Source organism: Ochlerotatus camptorhynchus, unplaced genomic scaffold (assembly GCF_037179485.1).
Source record: "Ochlerotatus camptorhynchus isolate MF236.1 unplaced genomic scaffold, CSIRO-AGI_Acam_v1.1 ptg000067l, whole genome shotgun sequence".
NCBI classification, from domain to species: Eukaryota; Metazoa; Arthropoda; class Insecta; order Diptera; family Culicidae; genus Ochlerotatus; species Ochlerotatus camptorhynchus.
Genome location: NW_027040557.1, coordinates 1,824,790 through 1,846,617, shown reverse-complemented (window position 1 = coordinate 1,846,617; position 21,828 = coordinate 1,824,790). Strand labels below are relative to the sequence as shown.

Here is a 21,828-nt window from a genome sequence, read left to right as displayed (position 1 = left end):
ATAATTTAGAAAAACATTGTTTTAGCTGAAATGAGTCTTTGCAACCTTGGTTGCGGGTGGTATAATTGCGAAGGAATTGCAAGGATAAGCCAAATAAATATAAAATTAAAAAAGTGAAGTATTAAATGATAAAACGAGTTTTTTTTTGTAGCAAAAGTTGTACTGTTTAGATTTCAAATGTCCAGATGGCAACGTTGTGTTGATAGACTTGTACGTGCCTCTAAATTGCAGCAAAAAGGACACTTTTAGCCCGATCTACCAAACTAACAACAGACCTTATCCATGGGGTAAATAAATTGACGTTGCCAATAGTAACGGTACAATCGCGCTTATTGCTACGTTCCATGCACCCGAAGAAGGAGAACCAGACAGGCCAAGTAAACTAATACCTACCTATAGTAGACTCGTCATGACAGCAGTGACTCAAATTACCCATGTGCGCGCACATGAATAAATCGCAAGAGATCGCGCGACCAATGCCGGGGGACCAGTGCATATGTGTATGTATGTATTACGATTTTTTCTTCTTTCTGCTTGCTCTGCTTTAACAGCTTGTCATCGCCATTATTCACTGCACTCCTTCTCATTGCCGCCGCCTCTTTCCCTCTACGCTCCATCTTATTGATCAAGTAGTGCGCACGTCAGCGGAGACAATCGTTCTGTTTGTTAGTGTGCACTGTGCGCATTTGACAAGTGCAACCCGGTTTCACTGTCACTGACTAGAATATGATGCAATAAGCGAGTGCTTTGATCATTCTCGAGTGAATCCAATTCGAATGTTTTCTTTCCGTTGTCACCCGAATGTCTATTCCTGAAGGCTTAATCGCCGGGGTTCTGAGCCACACGCTGGATTAGGGTTGCTTCTCAGCTTTTCTTATCAGGAATCGAAGGAGGCCATAAACGATTCCCATTCATGGGAGCAGTTTGTTCATAATTGAGTGGCTATAATCCGTCAATGCGTGACGCAATCGCCTATTTTTGGGATCACCTTTGTGGCAACTCCACAGACAAACAGACATAACATTTCGAAGTTGGTTTTTCAAACACTCGTCTTAAATTTTACTCGTGGTTTAAATTTGGTTGGTTGCATGGTCAGGCTATAGGGTAAACGCTCCGTACACAACTACAGGAGACTAACGCACCGCAACCTAACGGCTGTTATGGAGTTGGGCGCTTTACCCTCAGCAGTGTGATCAATAGATGGCGACAGCGTTTCATGGATACTGTTTTACAATGATTTTATTTCTGTTTGTCTGCGGCAGCTCTTCCAGTTCCAGCTCAATCAACAACAATCGAGCGATAACAATCTGCTTACACTACGCGCGCATCCAAATAGTTGTGCATACTAGGCACATATTTCAGATTACTCCCATCAGGCTGGACAGACACAAGTCACGTTTGTTTATATTAAAAAACAAAACATTGACTCCGCGGAGAGCAGGCATGGCAGGGGGATGGGGCTCCGAAATAGAGCACGATCTAGTCAGCTTTGACTGCGCGTCCGGCGGGAGGTGCGTGATTGACCCGTAAATAAGCCTCGTTCAGACGACCCTAACATTTGTCTTTTAGGTATAAACAACAAGCGTGTTTTGGTAGTTTTCCCTGTTGTAAACATGCATTGGAATACTGATCTTCGTAGAGTGTTTATAAAGTCGTTTTACAATGTAATTGAACTTATCAAATGCGCATTTTTATTCCTCTGCAATGCTGTCATAACAAAGTAGGCGCTAAGGGTGCGAAACTTATCAGCTGCAATGTTTTGCATTGGTCAATGTTGTTTTTAGGGAGGTCTTTCTAACATATAGCAAGCAAAAAACATTAGGAATGATTCTAGAACGAACAATCATACCGGGCCCTGGAATTTATATAACAATTATCCGACTAGGACGGGCAAAACGTGAATTCAGCTGATACCATTACCAACTATTCCCTGTTTGATTGGAATTAATGGTGTAAACAAAATCAAATCTTCTAAACTTTTACGGAACATCAAAAAATTAATCAAGAAATTTGGGACTTTGAAATGATTTCCACCACCCTCAGAGATTGCCTCAAAATCTGAATTAGAAAAGTTACAAACATTACAAATGACTACTCCAGCGACCCGTGCTATTCGAAACTTGGTGCGTTCTTCTCTACATCAAGTAATTTGATTCGGAACGAAATTTACAAACTTTCTTCTTGGAAAATTGAAGAACTTTTCCGCCGCCTCCACTGCCGTCGCCATCGTCATTATCATCATCAAAAGAATAGCATTTTTCCCCTGATTATCTGCTGTGCCGGGAGAGAATCCGCGCTTTCGCGTCCCCAGCGCAGCAAGGGTTACATTAAACTGAAATTAAAATTAATTTACTCTTTTGCCAGCATTCCCAGCTTCCCCGCTTCTCGCCGCGCACTTTGGAGCTCTTGTTGAACAGCGGCGGCGCTTCAGCGATGCGTGCAGCGAAGCGTTGCTTTGCTCCAACCGACGGCGAAAATGAGGATGCATTTTCGCGCGACGACGACGACGACGACGACGACTACTACGATTACGACTTTCTTCCACTAGAGCTGGTGGTGCGGGGGCGGGCAAGGGCGGGGATCGTAAATCATTTGAAAATTAATGAATCTTAATGCTCGCCTGCGTCTGTGCTATGCTGTTATGTTTGTTCCGTTGTTGCCTGCCGCCAACCGCCGCCTCCTCAGCCGAAGCTCGCCCTTCTGCGATATTCCGAGAGATGGCAGAGGGTACACCACTCGAAATGGTTGCAATTTTATTGGATGTAATTACTCCGCGCCGAGCGGTCCGTTGTTGTTGCAAAGTTTAGCCTCGTTTCTTCGAAGCTTGGTGGTCGGAACGAAATGGAGAAGAAATTGTTTTTGATTGTTAAATTGTAGAGCCCATGCACAAACATGCACACGCATAATTGCTTGTAGTTGGCAGTCTTGGCGTCAGTTCTTGTTTGTTTTGCTGCCCGTTGAGGAGAAGATATTATTTGCCGCCCTGCGAATTAACTGGTGGTGGTACGGGAGGGTTGTCAGTTTTAGCTAAACGATTGCATAGAATTTAATAACCATACATTTAACGGTTGTCAGAAAGATAAGCCTAACAATAACGATTATTACGCCAAACAAATTTGTCTGTTCCGTACATCCTATGGTTGCACACGTTTGTTATGGTAACTAAACCAACAATTTTATTCGGTTAGCTGCCATGGAGACCGTGTGCCAAAAACAGCTTGTCGCCAATTTGGCAACTACCAAGCGGCACAGTAATTATCGCCAATTGTTTTCATGATTATCACTTCCATTACTTTGCCCTTACGCCTTCACACACACACACACAAACACGGACATTAACGCAGGTTTGGGTTGGTTTGCTTTTTCGGTAATAAAGAGGGCTCACTGTGTATGCGTTTTGGGCAATTAAACTAAATTAACCCCTTGTTGTGACCTTTTTTCCGCTTCTTTTGATTCAATTATGGCTATATGATTTGACATCTAGATGGCACCACCACTGTGTACACAAACATTGTTTTTTTTTTGTCGAATGCACTTACCATACATCTTCCCCTCCTCGGAAAGAATTATTTTCCGTCGACCGCAGGGTGGGTAGATGGCCAGCGCTTCCTGGAAGCTCTGCTCGATGTCCGGACTCCAAACACCTTCGGCATCGGCCGACGACAGGTCCTGTTCGTCCTAACCGGGGCGGGTAGCGTGGGATTGATGGGGAAGGTGGTGAATTTTGTGGGATTCCAAAATCGAGGAGATTGGAGGGAAGTGCGGGAGGTTGAAAAAGAAGAACGAGAAGATATGTTTCAGCAATCTTGAAATTTGGTTGATTTTTAAATAGCAAAACAACACAAATGGGAAGGTTGGTACACAGCCACGATGGCAACACGGAACGGATGTCACTTACGTCCTGGAATAGAAGAGAAGAGAAAAATGGACAATGGGTTAGATACAGTTGAGTGGGCCCGGGGATTGGTTAGGTGCTCTATTTAGTTACTGACAGGCATACACAATTTTTAACATCAAACAATTCAAGCGTAACTATACAAATCGACGTGTCTGCTTTTGTAAACAATCACTTCAAGCGACGATTTGTCTTAACTGCAATCACGCCAACACCAACATCAGGTAGGGGAATATTTCCCCTACTAGCTGGTGTTGGTAGCAGCCATATTGGTTTAACGCTTATCGGTATCAAAGGTATTAAAACACGGTATTTATCGCTCTTTACTATTCCTTTAATTATATATTTTTGGTATTTTTGAAACCGAAAATTTTAACGATGGTGACTGGGATTTGAGCGGAATTGCTTTGTTTGACGGCTTTCTCAGTCTTAAAACACTCTTCAATTTTTATTTTTTTTTTAAATTATCTTTGTCCTCAAGTGGTGATCAAAATTGTGACCAAGCAGTGTTTTTTTTTCAATTAAATATCATTAAATGAAACCAAATTATGGAAAATCAATAATCAAAATGACAATAACGACGAACAATATTTTCCCTTGAAAAAAGCCACAACCCATGACTAAAATGTCGGGCAGATTACATCGTGTTGCTGTGTTTTAAGACTGAGAAAGCCGTTTGACAGAGCAAAATTTTTTAGCTTTTGAACTATGATCGAAAAATTCCGGAAGCAAACTCCGGGAAATGTTTGAATTAGCTTCTGAATGGAGCTGAAAAAACATCCAAAGAAAGAGGAAAGAAGCTGTCCTGGATGAAGTTCGAGATAAGCCGGCAAAACATCCGGGAAACTTCCAAGACACGAATTGAGAAACTTGTGGCGAAATTTTAAATAAACTATCAGAAAAAAAGGAAGCCTAAAAAGTTTCGAAAACAAGAAGAAAATTTCCAGAAGTTGCCATTTCCAGGGAAAACCAGAAGAAGCTTGGAAAAACCTTCCAATAGTAGTCGAACAAAAAAAAAACCTTTGGCTTATGGTCAAACTTCCAGAAGAAGACGAAATAAATTTCTGGGAGAATTAATTGAATTTCCTGGAGAAGACGAATGAAACTTTCTGGAGACGGTGGCAGAAATTTCCTAAGGTAGATTGGAAGAAACATCTGAAGAAAGTCGGAAGCCAGAGGGCTTACGGAACAGTCGAAAGAAACAAGGACTTAATTCCAGGGGGATGTTCTAATGTTCCAGAAAATTTTCCTGATATTCATAAAACATACATAACACGCGACGCGAGACAAGACACAACACTTATCGTTCTTACAACATTAAAACATAAAACATCCCTGAAGACTCCGAAATTTCCCTTAAGTTTCGGAACATTCCTGAAATGCACTTCTGAATATTGCATAATTCCTCAAAATTCCTTAAAAGTTCTTGTAATTTTCCTGAAATTAGGGGCTGTTTTGGAGTTCTCTGGTCAGACTCGAAGTGCTAGAAACTTTACTGATTATAATAAGACTATACCGGAATATCTCTAATCATTTTTGAAGGTCTCTGGACTTTCTTGAAGATTACGAAATCTCTTAAGTGCTCTCACAATTATTTGAAATTTTTGTAACATCAGTATTGAAGCTCTCTGATCTTCCTGATTTTTTTTTAATTTTTTAAAGTTATCGACACTGCCTTTAAAAAGCACTTCCCATAAAATGTTCTCACAATGCTCTAATGTTCATGTAACTTCCATTACGTTTCCAAAAATTCGCATGAGCTCCTCAGAACTTTGCTGAGGTTTTCGGAAATTGCCCGAGTTTTTCGGAACTCCTTTATAATTTGAGCAATTTCATTGAAATTAATTGATCTGTTCTGATGTTCTCTGAGTTTCACTAAAGTTCCTGAAAACCATTAAATTTCCCTGAAGTTCCTTGGACTTGTGAAGTTTCCAAAATATTTATGATGTTTCCTTAAGTTCACTGAAGTTCGCTGGACTTTTCAGAAATTTCCGGGTTTTTCGAGTTTTAACAGAAGTTAATGAAACTGTCTTATCGAAACTTACACAAAAGCCTGGACTTTTCTGAAGGTTCAGAACTTCTTAAATGTTCGTGCAGCTAGCGTGGATCCGCAATAAAAATCTGATAGCATTCTTGAAGCTCCGGGAAAGTTGAAAAAACAGGCAGGAGAAGATGAAAGAAACAATCAAACGAAGGCTGAAGAAGCTTCCAAGGTAAGGTGGATGAAGCTTCAGGAAGTTAAAAAAAGAATAAAAACTTCCGGAAGTTAAATAATGTTAAAAAAAATATTTCTCGATTCCCTAGGCAGGTATTCAAAAAGATACAAGTGTCTTACAAAAATATTATCCGAAATTCGAGCGGATAAGCAAGCAATAATAATTTTGATTATTTAAAAAATCGGTATAAATCGGTATAAAATCTTACAAATCGGTATTCTGAGGAACCTTGTCTGTATATCGGTATCTAGTTTGGAAATCGGTATAAATACCGATAAATCGGTACATCTGGGAACACTGGTTGGTAGTTTCTGTGATTGAGCTAGCAGTTGTCTCAAATCGTCGATTGAAATTGTTTACAAAATCAGATACGTCACAGGTCACAGGTACTGAAAAGAAAAATCTACGGAAATTTTTAAGGAAATTGCAGGGGAGATTCTAGGAAAAATCCGCTTGGAACTTTCTCAGAACTTTATTGGAATTTTCATGGAAATTTTCATTGAAAATCTGAATCCATGACATGAGAGGCCTCTCAAAAGTGCTGCTATAAAGTAAGACCATACTTAAGGTGGCTGAATTCGGTTGCTGGTTCGGTCTAGCAATTTTTCGGGTTGAAAAATTTCTCGACTTGCCTGGGTAGCATGTTTGCCGTTCAATTGACGTTTGAGTGGTTTTTATGAGTTTAAAGCGGCGTTGTGAGTGTGAGTGCGTGAATATGCAATGTCACTGAAGTTATCCAGTACCATACCATCCAGCATGTACTAATTTGTAGTACAGGAAGCCATCCAGTACCATACCATCCAGAATGCATCATAAATCAACTATTGCATACTTCGCGGCGTAAATGGAGCAATTGTGCTAAATTAACTTTTAAATCAAAATTTACAACCATTAATGATATTACATATAATTTAACCATGTATGGTGGGAAAACCAGTGACAAACCATTCCAGTTCTTCACCTAGAATATTCTAGACAAACAAGGCATTTAAACATTAAGACATCTTGGCTAATTGTTTTGAAATTGTCTGATTGATTTATTTTTACTTCAAAGAGGAGTTCTTCAAGGAACTTTAAAATTTTTTCTACAAATACTTGCTGGATGGGAATACTGAGTCAAATATAATTAAAGTGATTTATTCAGAGTGTTCAGTAATATCTAAAGAAGACATTTGCATACTTAAACATCATGGCTAATTGTTTTGAAATTGTTTGATTGATTTATTTTTACTTCAAAGAGGAGTTCTTCAAAGAAATTTGAAAATTTTTCTACAAATACTTGCTGGATGGGAATACTGAGTCAAATATAATTAAAGTGATTTATTCAGAGTATTTAGTAATATCTTAAGAAGACATTTGTATACTTAAACATCATGGCTAATTGTTTTGAAATTGTTTGATTGATTTTTTTTACTTCTAAGAGGAGTTCTTCAAAGAAATTTGAAAATGTTTGTACAAATACTTGTTGGATGGGAATACTGAGTCAAATATAAGTAAAGTGATTTATTAAGAGTATTCAGTAATATCTTAAGAAGACATTTGCATACTTAAACATCATGGCTAATTGTTTTGTAAATTGTTTGAATGATTTTTTTACTTCGAAGAGGAGTTCTTCAAAGAAATTTGAAAATTTTTCTACAAATACTTGCTGGATGGGAATACTGACTCACTGATTTTTTCATAGTATTAAGTAAATCTTAAGAAGACATTTGCAGACCTAAACATCATGGCTAAATGACGATGATCGGTTTCTGTACGTGACGAATAAGAATGGAATAATTGTCCGGTGGGACCGTGGGACCTCGCCAAGCGGAAACGGTTGGTGGTGACAAAGGCGCAGAAGACGGTCTTTTTCGTTGACCATTTCGCAGGACGGAGCGACTCTAGAGCTGGTGAATACTCTGAGTGGACATTCACACGTTGTTACCGGGGTGTTTTTCCGGAAGAACTCCCATCAGTATTCGTGTACAATAATGGAACTTTTTGTTTAACCTTGTATCCAGAGTTGATAATAGAAGAGTTACGCAGAGAGAAGCTTGCAACTCTGGTGTCGATCAATGGGCATATTTTTTATTTTGGCAACCTTTCTTTTTGTTCACACCTCGGATGACTTCACATGGGTTGTGATAATTTCCTATGTTATCCTGATTTGTGCAAACAATACTTCCCTCCTTTGAAGTAAAAAAATCAATCAAACAATTTCAAAACAATTAGCCATGATGTTTAAGTATAAAAATGTCTTCTTAAGATATTACTGAATACTCTGAATAAATCATTTATATTTGACTCAGTATTCCCATCCAGCAAGTATTTGTACAAACATTTTCAAATTTCTTTGAAGAACTCCTCTTTGAAGTAAAAATAAATCAATCAGACAATTTCAAAACAATTAGCCAAGATGTCTTAATGTTTAAATGTCTTGTTTAGATATTCTAGAATATTCTAGGTGAAGAACTGGAATGGTTTGTCACTGGTTTTCCCACCATACATGGTTAAATTATATGTAATGTCATTAATGGTTGTAAATTTTGATTTAAAAGTTAATTTAGCACAATTACTCCATTTACGCCGTGAAGTATGCAATAGTTGATTTATGATGTATTCTGGATGGTATGGTACTGGATAACTTCAGTGACATGAATATGCATGAGAATTTCAAGTGTGAAATTTGGATGCCACATTCATACGCGAGTTTATTCTCGCAAGGAGGCTCAATGAATGTGATTTGAGAATGATTTTTACCCTTCTTACAAAGAAGGGTATAGATATCACTTGAAAAACCGACTATCGATCCGAGGCCCGGAGGGCCGAGTGTCATATACCATTACTCAGCTCGACGAGATCGGAACATGTCTGTGTGTGTGTGTATGTGTGTATGTGTGTATGTGTGTGTGTATGTAACGAAATGAATGCGCTCACGTTTCTCAGCAACCGCTCAACCGATTTGGACAAACTCGGCGCCAAATGATAGGTCTTGGGTTCCCATTGAACGCTATTGAACGGTTTTGGAATCGGTGAACCGGTTCCGGAGATATGGCCGGAATAAGATCTGGTGAATATGGGCCTTCACGCTGGATTTAAGGAAAACGTATCAAAACCATCATGCGACACATCAAATTACTACAGAATTCAAAAATAAGATCAATGCAAGTCGTGTTAAGTGTTCCAGACCACATTGGACACACTTGGACATGTTCCGGGTACCCCGGGGAAGTTGCTTGAATATGAATTGAATTAAAACCCATTAAATCACATTAAAATACGATGATAAGGTGATTGGTAGCCTCACCAAATAGACTACATCCGGATATATTCCGGGTACCCCCAGGCAGTGGCATAGCGTCACTGGATGACACGGGGGTGGGGGGCTTGGTCACTGATAATGACAATAAAATAAATAAACTTGAATAAGTAAGAAGGGTCTGATCACACCATAGGTGGATAAATTCGGGTTTTTTTTTATTATAGTCACTTTAACGCTCTTATGTCATTCGTGACTTCTCCGGGTGAGATTTGAACTTGTGACTTTGGCGTGAGAGGTATGGATGCTAACCGCTACGCCGGGGTCCCCCGTTTTTTGAGAATGATTTTCCTGCTGCAGACAAGTTTCCATTGAAATGGGCCTCAATTTCGCGAAAATGATGATTAGGATAGTCCTCTCGGTTACTTAAAACAGAAATCAAACTTTTTTGTTTGAAGTTATAGGTGGATTCATTCCTCAGCAAAGAAAGCAAGATGACGAATGAAACCAGCTATAACTTTGAACAAAAGAGTAAGGCTTCTATTTAAAAAAGTAGGACCACCCTAATCATTATTTTTACCAAAATCAGGCCCATTTTAATTTATACACCTTCTCCGAAGACATCAACCCTCTTAAATGAATAACAACAGAATAAATTTGTTTCCTGCTAATTTGCCGTTTCGGACCACAGTGCATTGTGAGCTGCTGACTACTAATTACCACAATTGGAAATCTTTAAAACCTGTTAGCCTTACACACAACTTTCTTAAGCCTAGTCAAATTATAATATACTTACATCGCTCATATCGCCGACGTCCAGGTGTTTGCTGTCGACACCGGACCCATTGGTGTCGTCCTGGACCAACGAACCAGCCGTTGGCCCTGGACCCATCGGTGTCCACCTTGTCGTAATGGTGCCGGCTCCCAGTCCACTGTCTGCAATGGAGAGAAATCGAAAAAAAAGTTGACCATTAGAACATTTAAAGAACAATTCGATTCCGACTGGTTGTCCAGCCGCTAAAAAACGGCACTTTTATCTTATCTTGAGGGGAACCCAATGTCAGCCCAACCGAGCAGAACGGGAGGATGAAGAGGAGGAAATTTGTCATAATTCATTTCTCGGTCGGTTTCTTGCCGTTCAAGTATTCCTTGCACGACGTTTGCACGACCGACCGGCTGACTGAATGACTGACTGCGGGGCGGCGGTTAGTCACGTTGGACGGTTTCACTTTAAATGATGACGACCATTTGAGATAAGTAGAAGTACCTACAGATATCTGACGTCCGCTTGCTCCTCCTCTTGGCGCTGAATACAAACAATGTTTCTGGTAATTTGTTTTGAAAATGTGCAAATGGGGCAACTTAGTCCGACACTTTTGTCGAAGTGCATAAAATCTTGAATTCATTGACAGTCTCATAAATTGGTCAATATGTTTCGTTGTCTCGAACAAGTCCGACCCGGAGTGAGTCATCCATTGCTGCTCCAAACTGGGAGAAGGGAAAAGGGAACGTAATCCGCTTAGCCGCAGAAGCTACAAGTATCTAATAATGTACTTGGTGCTACAACCACTGCAGCACAAGTCAGCTTGAGAACGACGGTGGCGCAACAAACGTGCTTACTTTCAGTTCGAGAGTTTTCCTGCATCTGTTAGCACGGTTGGGAAATACCCACTACAACGATAAAGCCTTGCTCACGTGCAGTAGCTTGGTGATTGTCAGTAGGGAATGATCGATTTTTACTGCTCAGGACAACGCTGAACGAATATGCAGTTAGTAACTGTGAATCCCGTCGGTTTATTTGCCTCGGATCGAGGCAATCTGCGATTTAGTGCTTTGTCAAAATATTATGCACTACACATGAACTCCGACAAATAACAGTTGGCTGTTGATTCCTAAAACAAAATAATCTCTATCTTCGTTCAAGCAAGTACTTTAAACATATCCAACCAGCTTGCAAATACCAATTAAGCGAAGTCGTTAACCAGCTTTCCCGTTACCAAATTCAGTCAAGGACCAAAAGGACACTTAATTCTCTTGTCATAAGGGAAAGTTGATTCCCGTCGAAATAACAGCAAAATTCAGCCAATGAACTCTCACATCGTTTTCCCACGATCGGCTGCGATACCGAGAAAAAAGTAGGAATTCTAAAAGCTCGTATCCTTCCCAGGACATACGATGATGCTTCACCGGAATCCGACGAATTTTGATAAAGTGATAGGATCTCAATCCAACGGACCGGCAGCAGCGTGTCTATATCTTTCCGCACTCCACAGGGATCGACTGCATTTGCGACTGAAGTTCACTTTCCTCCCCCGCCAAACCAAACCGAACCAAATCCTCGCTTCAAGTTCATCGTGGCGGTAGGCATTTGTAGGAAAAATCGCGTTCCTACCACGAAAGGCGGCGCATTCGCGTTCATGTGGAGTGGATGATAGGTAGGAACAAAAGACGAACCGGATGATTGTGTTCGTTTTCAATTTTTTCTCGCGTGCTCCATCCAACCAACAAGGCTGTGTTCGACATCACAGACAACCCCAGCGTTTGATCGTTCTCTAATCGCTGTTCCATCGTTCGTTCATCGACTAAGGGAGCTGTTGGAACACATATCCTTTCGGTTGGCTGTTCCATCCTCTCTACCCGTGTGGTGTTGTATTGGAAAATCCACTCAACTAACATCATCATCGGGAAATTGTGGAACGATGACGGCGCGACCGTGGAGAGCTGATAGCGTGCAGCTTCAAATTCCTATCATCCCATATATCCTCCGGGTTGTTGAGAGGTAGGTTCCTCCTACCTACCTACCTACATACAACAACATTGCAGCGCCCGCTCGCCTCTACTCTGTGCTGGGTGACACATCAGGAGGCAGGCTACCGATTCTATTGTTGCGAGAGCGGTCCTTTTCAATAATAGCACTTGAATGAAAAATATTTCGAATAATTCCGTACATTATCTCGCTCGCTCGTGCGCTGCGCTCCCATCTCGTCTCCGATCACGCCATGATGATCCATATAGGTTCCCGTTCCTATCTGGAGCGTGAGCGCATCTCTTGTTGTGCAGCTGCTGCTGCTGCTGCACACACACGCACACTTGAAATATTTATTTGATCTAATTTGAATTGATTGATTAATTTTCCTACTGATTAACACAAAGAACAATGGTAATGAATTATATCGGCGCTCGATGGTGGCGTCGGTGGGACTATTATCTGTGGGCAAGCGCTCTTTGGGTCTACAAAATAGCACGAGCGACACGAGCTGTGAACGTTGCTTTTGTGTTTTGATCTATTGAAATGATGACTATGGGAATGCGAGGAGGTAGTTGATCAAAATGGGATTAAAGCTAGGCATTTGCGTAGCAAGTGGGGGTGCCTAGGGTGCCTGGCCCCCTCCATAATGATCCTAGCCTTTGTATTTTTTGTTATTCTAATAACTAATAATTAATAATTCTCGCGTAACATTTGAAAAGGGCCTACCAATGTTGATCGATACTCTTCATCGACTTTCTCTTTGGTTTACCACGGCAGCATAAACGAATTTCTCGCTAAGCTCGCAGCACAGTTCGACAGAGGATGATGTTAGCTTGCGCCTGTAACAACACACTCAATGGAAAATTCATTTGAAGTCGGCTTATTTGCGAAAGAGAAAATCAATCAACAATGATAGGCTCTTTTCTCGTGTTGCACGAGAATTATATTAATCTTCAAAACATTCTGGAGAGGGCTTAGATCACCCTGGAGGGGGCCTAGGTAACCCCTATTAGCTATGACATTAAAGTTAGGGCTGCAGAATTTCAAATTATGGAGCAAATCGAGGAAAGAAACGGTGATGTCCAGTTCAATCGAATTTCATTCCCTTCTAAATATTTGAATCACCTTCCAACTCGTTACTCTAATCTAATCTAATCTAATCTAACTCCAACACAGCCAGTTCTTGAAAGCATCCTGGAAAATGATGGATACACCTCCATAATTTTTCTTGTCTATTTTATATATGTTTCACATCGAAGATGCGTCACACATATCAAAACGGCCAGGCCTACTATGCAGCATTTAAGGGGCAAGATTATTCAGAAAACATAGGGCCTGTTTAAATCGAAGATTCAAACACGATGCTTCAGAATCCAATAAATGGATGAAACGTGGACAACTCGTACGGTACGTTCCGATTTTGGTAATTATATCATTGGTTGGTTGTTGGAAGCATCAAAGCTAGAAAGGTTAAGTGATGCTCCATTTTATTCTGGCGGTTGGGACATGAGCACTAACTCTTGTCGTAGTTTTTCTATGGCTTATGGCTATAACGCAATTTCTCGCTTTCTGAAAAAAGAAGAAGGGAAAGGAAAAGGAGAAGGACAAAGAGAAAAGGAAAAAACTCTATGAACATGAACAATATTTTTTATTTGAAATATACAATATAGATATGCATAACGGCGGTGGTCACTACCCGAGTCTTTTCACTATTATCAAGTCATAAAAAGTAACAAGCACTTAAATGTAACCCTTTGATTACTGGAAAATTCTGATTCCCTAGTTTGAAGTTCTCAAGACTAGGGTTCGGTGGTAGAACTTATACCAGTAACGCACCACAAAAAGGTGAACTCTCAACGTTACTGGTTTGAAAAGTCAAAAATTTACAAAATGGAACGAACTCATCAAGTTTAGCTAATTGAACCTGAAGGCTGTCTGACATGTGTTAATGTAAGTCCAAACTGTAGACGAAGCTTGATGAAGATCAACATGAACTAGTCCGGTTTATGGCAGTTGCGCGGAATGTCTTCCTTCGATTTGAGATAAACAAATGTTCGGATGTATGTAGTCGATTTTTTATGTGCATTGGCAAGCCTTTTCGTGGCCAATAGTCAGGTTCAACGCTGCGACTCAACGAATTTGCTAGGATTGCTCTAGATGTTGTGGAGATTCTGTTTGGCTTTGCAACAGCTTCTCAGCGGCAAATAATAGGGACTGAGGAACTAGAAATTGTCTCCTGGGCCTGGTTTTGGCCAGATCAGCAACCGTTTTATAATCAATGGAAAAAAAAACAAACGTCAGGTTCGATCACACGCACAGCCTACTCCTTCTACGAAAACATAAGCATAATTCCAAAAACTTATACATGCAAAATTAGTTTCTCTTACATACAATGTAAGATTGGATTTATTATGTCCTCTGCATATGGTTCATATGACAGATGTAATGACAGTCCTTGCAATGAAGAAAGTTTTTCCAGAATGAATATTTTTGTATAAACCTTCACATGATGAATTTCTATACGCAATGCATTTGGGGAAACAAACTGTTCGAAAATCAAGCTAGCATAAATATTACTTCCGACCAGTTCATTTTCCAACACCTTAGGGGTTTTGTGAAGTTTTGTCTTCATGATAGCCCAATATATCTCGATTGGGCGAAGCTCCGGCGTGTTCGGAGGGTTGACTTCTTTAGGTACAGAAACAATATTGTCTCACAAATATATTTCACGCCACCAGGAATATCAAAACCATTAGACGTTATAATGATACTCTGCACATGTTAGACACAAGAAGAGGCCAAAAAGCAAGCGTCCGACACACAAAACCCGTCAAATCCACTTGCAGTCACAATCAACGATTCTATGAATCACGAGCGTTCACAAATCATAAAACCGCTGACTGACACTCTGAAGCTTATACAAGCCACCGCCTACGTATCAACCTGGGCTTCGTCAGCCAGATTTCAGCTCTCCGAAAGCAAAAGCGGGTATACACACGTATGCTCGACCAATCACAAGGTCCTGAGCATCAAGATTCTCATCAACGGGAAACCGGTCCCATTCCATAAAACCATTCGAATCCTCGGAGTCTGCTTCGACCGTCACCTCACTTTCGGCCCGCACTTCAACGAGGTGTTGTAAACAGCGAATCAACCTGCTGAAAACTCTGGCTGGGCGCCACCCAAATGCCAACCGGCAGACCCGTCTGAACGTCTTAAAAGCTATCATAAACTCACGCCTAACATACGGGATTGAAGCAACCTACCTCGCAATGCCCCTGCTAGTAGAAAAACTTGCACCTGTCTACCAGCGGGCCTCCTCCCAGGTATCCCTGGAATAGCTGCCTGTATCGAGGGCGGAGTGCTCCCCTTCACCAGGTACATAACCAAAACAATCTGCCATCGAGCCATCAGCCACTGTGAAAACACGTCCGGTAGCAGGAAGGAAGGTTTCCTCCTCGTTGAGGCTAACCAACTCCTCAGAGAATCATCCAACCAAGTACTCCCACCGGTGTCCAGGGTCCACTGGTGTGGAGCCAGGGGTTGGAGCCTGCCAAAAATTCAAACCGACCCTACAATCAAAAATAAGTTTAAAGCATTTTCCAACCCTTTAGCAGTGGCACAAACGGTCCTAGACCTTCAAAAACGAAAATACGAAGGATACTCAATTAGATACACAGATGGCTCGGTCGCCCAGGGGAAGGTGGGGATCGGGATCTGTGGTCCCAATCTCAGCGAATGTCATCGGCTGCCAGACCAGTGTTCGGTATTCTCCGCCGAAGCCGCCGCGGCTTTCATCGCTGCCACCACCTCCGATGAACGACCGATAGCCATCTTCATCGACTCTGCCAGCGTGGTTGCTGCTCTTGAGTGCGAAACGAGTAGACACCCCTGGATCCAGGCGATCCAGGAACATGCACCAAATAACACAACCAGTGCTGAGATTTGTCATTGTCACTGACAGACTTTCGCGCGATATTGACTAAATTATTCGTCACATAGTCACTGACAGACTTGATCCTCAAAAAAACCTTCGTCAAAATCTCATTCATTTTTTCGTCAATGACAAAGATTCACTTGGTAACAAAAAGTGTAATTTAGTACATTCTGTGTCACATTATTGTTATTCAAGTAGCTCAGGTCGTAGATACTTATTCACTAAAATGGATCCATGTAATTGTTTTGCTCAAGTCATTTAATTTCGTTACAAATTTAGCTAATAAACAAATCTGCACATGTTCGTCACTGACAGCATTGTCATTGACAATTTACATGGTTTGCCTTGACTATGACTGCTGGCTCCAATGCAGCAGAATTGTCAATATCACCGTGTACTGTCGACATTTTGCAGCACTGAACACAACATTCGTTTGGATCCCAGGGCACTGTGGTGTTTGGGGAATGTCAGCACATGGCCAAATATACGCGAGAGGTCCCAGGACCTGATCTAAAAAAATGAGTAACCAAAATTATTGAGGATTCCTGGAGCCGCGACTGGATAGCAGCTAGAACACCAGCTATTCGAAAATTAAAATAAAATATTACTAGATGGGACGATCCATCACTACACCGGGAGCTTGTCGTGATATCCCGTCTCCGAACTGGCCATACAAACATCTCCCACAACTGCAATGGAGATGGGCCTTTTAGAAGCATATGCGATCTATGTCTCACGCCGCAAACTGTGGAACACTTCATCTGTCATTGTCCAAAGTATGAAGGAGCTAGAACCTGCTATGACATTCCCGAGAATATCTGCGATGCTCTAGGTAATGAGCCAACAAGAATAGCGGCCCTACTCGCCTTTTTACGTTAAGCCGGACCCTTCAACCAGATATAACACTTAAAATCCCTACCAACCGCAACGAACAAGGAAAGCTAAGGAACGAAAATATCACCACGACCCGAACTAACACAAACCCTTTATACACCAGACCTAACGCAACGTAAATGGACCTACCGGAATCAGACAGGAACAAAACAAAAAACTCTGTTTAAAAATAATCTGTAAAAATATGATTTGATGAGTTCCCATCTGGAACTCCCATCCCTACCTATTTGAGAGCCTCCTCTCTGGAGGTTTAGAGATGAACCAGCCTAAGACTGAAAGTCTCGTTAATAAAGGAAACAAAAATCTATGCATGTAGTTGTAATGCACATTGGTAAAATTTAAGACCGATATTGTCAAGCCAAAATGCCCTTAAAAACTCTAAAATAAAACAGCATTAAAACGTTAGAAAAACTTTCATCCTGCAGTTGCCTGAAACCCACAAAAATAGCTTTAACGTTGAAAAAGCTTAAAAACGCCAAAATTCACGAAAATGGTCTGAAAAGGGTAAAAGAGTCATCGAAATGCTTGAATGGCCATTAAACGATAAAACATCAGTGTTGTCATGGTAAATTTAGAGCTGGTTAGTCACTGATTTTTCATATGTGCACCATCCCGTCTACCTCAATTCCATGCGCTCCTATCGGAAGCGTCCAGAACTGTAGAAAATGTACAACTTCATGTTCTTTGAGCTTCGTTAATCGTTTTTCAATTGACATAATTCCATACTTCTTGGAATTGTTATTGATGATATTGTCAATGTGAGAGTAGAACTTAAATTTGTCATCAATAATCATGCCATGATGTTTAATCGTGTACAACCGAGATGTTCTCATTTAATCGATTCCGCGAAACTACCATGAATTTAGTTTTACTTATATTCAATACCAATTGCCATCTACTTAGAGAACCCAAATCTTCATTCAACGGTAAAACGGCATCATCTAAATCTAAATGAATTGTCACAAAATCGAACAACTCATCGCATGTCATTAATATACATAATAAATAAAAGGGGCTCTAATACACTTACCCTAGTTACACACAGTGCTGGGTTTATTCGCACTCCACTTGTGGAGACTCAAATTACCTCTCATTAGTATTTCGTCCAACTGTATGCTAGTTCTAGAACTACCATTACATTCATCGCTAGAAACATATTCAAAGCTCAAAGGATGTAAAAAATCCAAACCTTCATTTGATGTACAAACCGTTTAGTTTGCACTGCGGGAAGCTAAGAATTTTTCAATAAACTCAAACTCATAAAGTAATTTCCCACCGAAAGAATCTCATAAGCCGAATCAAAACAAAAAGTCCAAAATTCTTCCGCACTCTGTTATCATTCCACACCACACGGGCCAAACCGAAACACAAGTGCCAGCGAGATGATGATGGAACGACAAACAATCTCGCTTCCGATTATGAATTTCTTCGTCAGGAATTTACATATGTACGAAATACGTTTACGAGTCCCATTCTACCGGTGCTGCCGCAATACAGTAAACCACCCCTGCCATCCCATGCCAGTGAGCCCCGCGAGAACGCGATATTTGCCAAAAACTCAATTTGCAGCGTGTAAAAAAAAAAAAAAAAATCCTTATGCAGCCTTGTTCCCTAACGTCTGATCATCCCCTCATAGTGTGGATGAAAAGTTTGAGCGTTACTTGGTTTTTTTTTATGGCTGACTTGTAGTGAACGCTTTTGGGCTAACAGTGGGTCGGTACCCGAGTAAAAGTTCATTTCGTTTTAATTAATTTTCATTTAAAAAAAATTATAAAGACAGAGTCACCCAAATTTCAAGTATTCAAGCTTAACTTTAATTATGACGATTTTGCAGTAAATTGGTCGAAACTTTGCTACAATTCCGCGACCATTTCCATTCGGCGTATTTTCACATTAAAAGCCGGGGTGAGATTCCATTACGCTTCCCAGCCCGGGAGATCGGCGAATTGAATCATCCCGGATGAAATTCCATGCACTATTAGTTCGGATTCCTGGCATCCCGGATCCATCCAACACGAATTTCCTTTATTGCAGGCATTGCAGCAGCAATAGAAGCAGGATTTTTTCGGTGGTTCCTCCCCTTGTTCCCGAGTAGAGCCGGTGTGTTTCACTTTCCATCAAAAAAGTTTCCGAACCGGGAGACAGATGTTCGACGTTCAGTAACATAAGGGGTCACTGTCCCGCGCCACGTCAATGAGAATTCTCGACATGCATTGCTATTATTATTATGATTTGGACTTAGGGAGTGCGCGCCATTTTAAGGGGTGAAAATAACGGAAGTTTGCCGAGCTCGGCGAGTTCCCAGTTGAAATTCTTCGCATTCTTGCGTGTTCGTTCAACGGTGGTGGTGATGACCTTGGGTTCTCTTGCCACCGGTCTCGTATTGGGACAGCTGCTGCTGCTTTTGCTGCCTCGTCATAGTTATTTACTAGCTGGTGGTAAACAGAAGCAGTGGGTGCAGCGAAGCGTCGCACACTCTACGATCGACGGACGCACTCAGGTCCGAAGGCGAAGAGCGAGGAGAGCGAGGGAGAATCTGATTAAAAATTCAATATAATTTTCTGGAGGGTCACCCCTTTTGTCTCGATTCGGTTTCGAGTACAATAAAAGAGAAAAGTTGGTTTCTGATTAAATTTATTGAATGAATTTTCGGTGCATTCACGGCGACGATCTGCATTCTGGACAGTTAAAATGAAAGCATAAATTTAATTGTTGTCAAAATTCTTTCCTAATGAACGAAACCATTGGAATTAAGCGGTGCGTTCTGCTGTCCCATACCAGGTGGGATAGCTCGCTGAAAGAAGAACAAATCAGCGAGCCTACGCTACGGGGAGCTACGTGGCAATCAAGTATGGGAATTAACGAAATTCGAAAGAAAATTTACAACCACTTGACATTGGATGTTGGTGCCTTATTCGAAATGGAAGGCCACGCCACAGTCAAGTTGGGAAACTTAATATAGTTGCATTGCAACTTTCAAACATTTACATAACCGCATAAATCACATGTTTCAATTAATACGCTAATTCAACTCAACAAAAGCTACACGTACATCATTCCCTATTTTCGGGCATTGTTACCTCCAGAAGCTGCGGCATAATTTTCATCTAATTTCACAGTCCAACCCACTCAACCGGGAAAACCACTAAATGGACAAACCACGCACCGGCCATATGCAAAATCAGGAACAATCACAGTTCCACCTGCGTGTCGTTGCGGTTCCAGGTCCCGGGCAAAGTTCGAAAATTGATAGTAAATCTAATAACAATAAACTATTTCACCACACCACCGACGATGACGACGATGACGACGAGGAGACGAGTTGGCAGAAATGGAATGTGCGCGTCAAATTATCAAAGGTATTTATGTGCTACTACTCTATCTGCCTGTCCCGCTCACTCTCGTCGAGTGCAACAATCAGTGATCCCTGACATTCCCACCTGACCACCCCCGTCCGGATAAATTGATTGAGATGCACCGTGGTTGTTTTGTAGAACGGGCATGATTCATTTGTGTGATATAAATCAAATCAGCTCAAGTGGGATGTGAAACTCACGTACGTCGATGATGGATGTTCGACGGTCGGAATTCGCTCAAGTTTGTATTTTGATGACGCTTCACCATTTTGTGTAAATTTTCCTGTGCCAACCCGAATAAAAATATTCGTCAATTAGGCGAAGTTTTAGAATGTCATGATGATGTAGCTATTTATGTGGGTCTAGCAAATTTGGCCTCTTGCGGTCATCCTGAAAACCATCATTATTGATGCAGATTTAAAAATTTTGCACGGCAAAGTATAGGAGTGAAATCTTGAAATCCTTCGATTCGACGGGTGACAAAAACTCATGAGCCACTAAATAGACGCGTTACAGTAATGACCCGATTTTGTCAGCCTACTTTTTGAAAATCTGTTCTAATGTTGTACGAAGACCAGTACTTTTTCAGTGGTCTTATTGCACCAAAGCATATACCTAAACATCCATCTTGAAGATGGATGAGAAAAATTTTGAATTACGGTTATGTAAAATTATTGAAAGCTGAAATTCGGATGCGGGTCTTTAAGGTGGATTCCGTCCTAATAGGGAGAAATGTACTAGCTTTCTCTCTAATGCCAACGTAAATTTTGCTCCGCTCCGCTAATGTACGCTCAGGTCTGAATGCACCATTACATATTACATATTACATATTACATATTTATAATTAAAAAAAGGGTGTTGTTAATAATATAGGTAGACTTTTAGGCCTTTTATCACAACAATCAAATTAATTAAAATTTAATTGATTCGGAATTTGTTTTAAAACATTTCTCCCATAGCTCGCTGTGCAACATTTTGTAAACTGCATGGTTCTTAATGTCAGGGCTGGTGATTGGTATGTAACATAATAGTAGTGACTTTAGTGACTAAAATAAGGGAAATTGTGACCAATAGGGACATTTATTGAACTTAAAAAAAGGTTCCAATCTATCTTTGATTGCGACCCACTTCAAGAAATTTTATAGCCTCATAATTATAACCTATCCTGAGCATTTTTCAGCATTTTTTTTCCTTCGTAATAAAACAAATAGTATACATAAATGATATGAATGGTATAAATAATTTGATTAAATATTATTAAGTAGCAAAATAATAACTTTATTAATTGTATAATCAAGTGTATTACCCATTTCCTCATTCTTGTCCCTTTTCTTATCATTCGACCTTTTGTCCTCTTTCTCATCATTTAACGGTTTTTTCCTCTTTTCATCAGGCGACCTTTTGTGCATTCGACATTTAGTTCATTCGAGCTTTTGTCCATTAGAAATTTTGTCCGTTCTATCTTTTGTACCCTCAACGTTTTGTCATTCGACCTTTTGTCATACAATCCCTCAAACATCGACAAATGTTCATAACTCTG

At 40.6% G+C, this 21,828-nt stretch overlaps 1 protein-coding gene across 3 annotated transcripts in view; it reads right to left on the bottom strand.

Annotated features, from left to right (window-relative positions):
• The window catches only part of scalloped (TEA domain transcription factor 1 homolog scalloped), a 303,834-nt gene that overhangs the window by 60,776 nt on the left and 221,230 nt on the right, over nt 1–21,828 (bottom strand). For 2 of the 3 annotated variants that reach the window (XM_065216802.1, XM_065216805.1), the window contains exons 2-3: nt 10,149–10,288; nt 3,540–3,678 (exon numbers count right to left, since the gene is read on the bottom strand). In XM_065216802.1, the coding sequence (XP_065072874.1) occupies nt 3,540–3,678; nt 10,149–10,288 (279 nt within the window). The remainder of the gene's footprint in view (nt 1–3,539; nt 3,679–10,148; nt 10,289–21,828) is intronic. The other variant, XM_065216803.1, reaches the window with a different exon arrangement.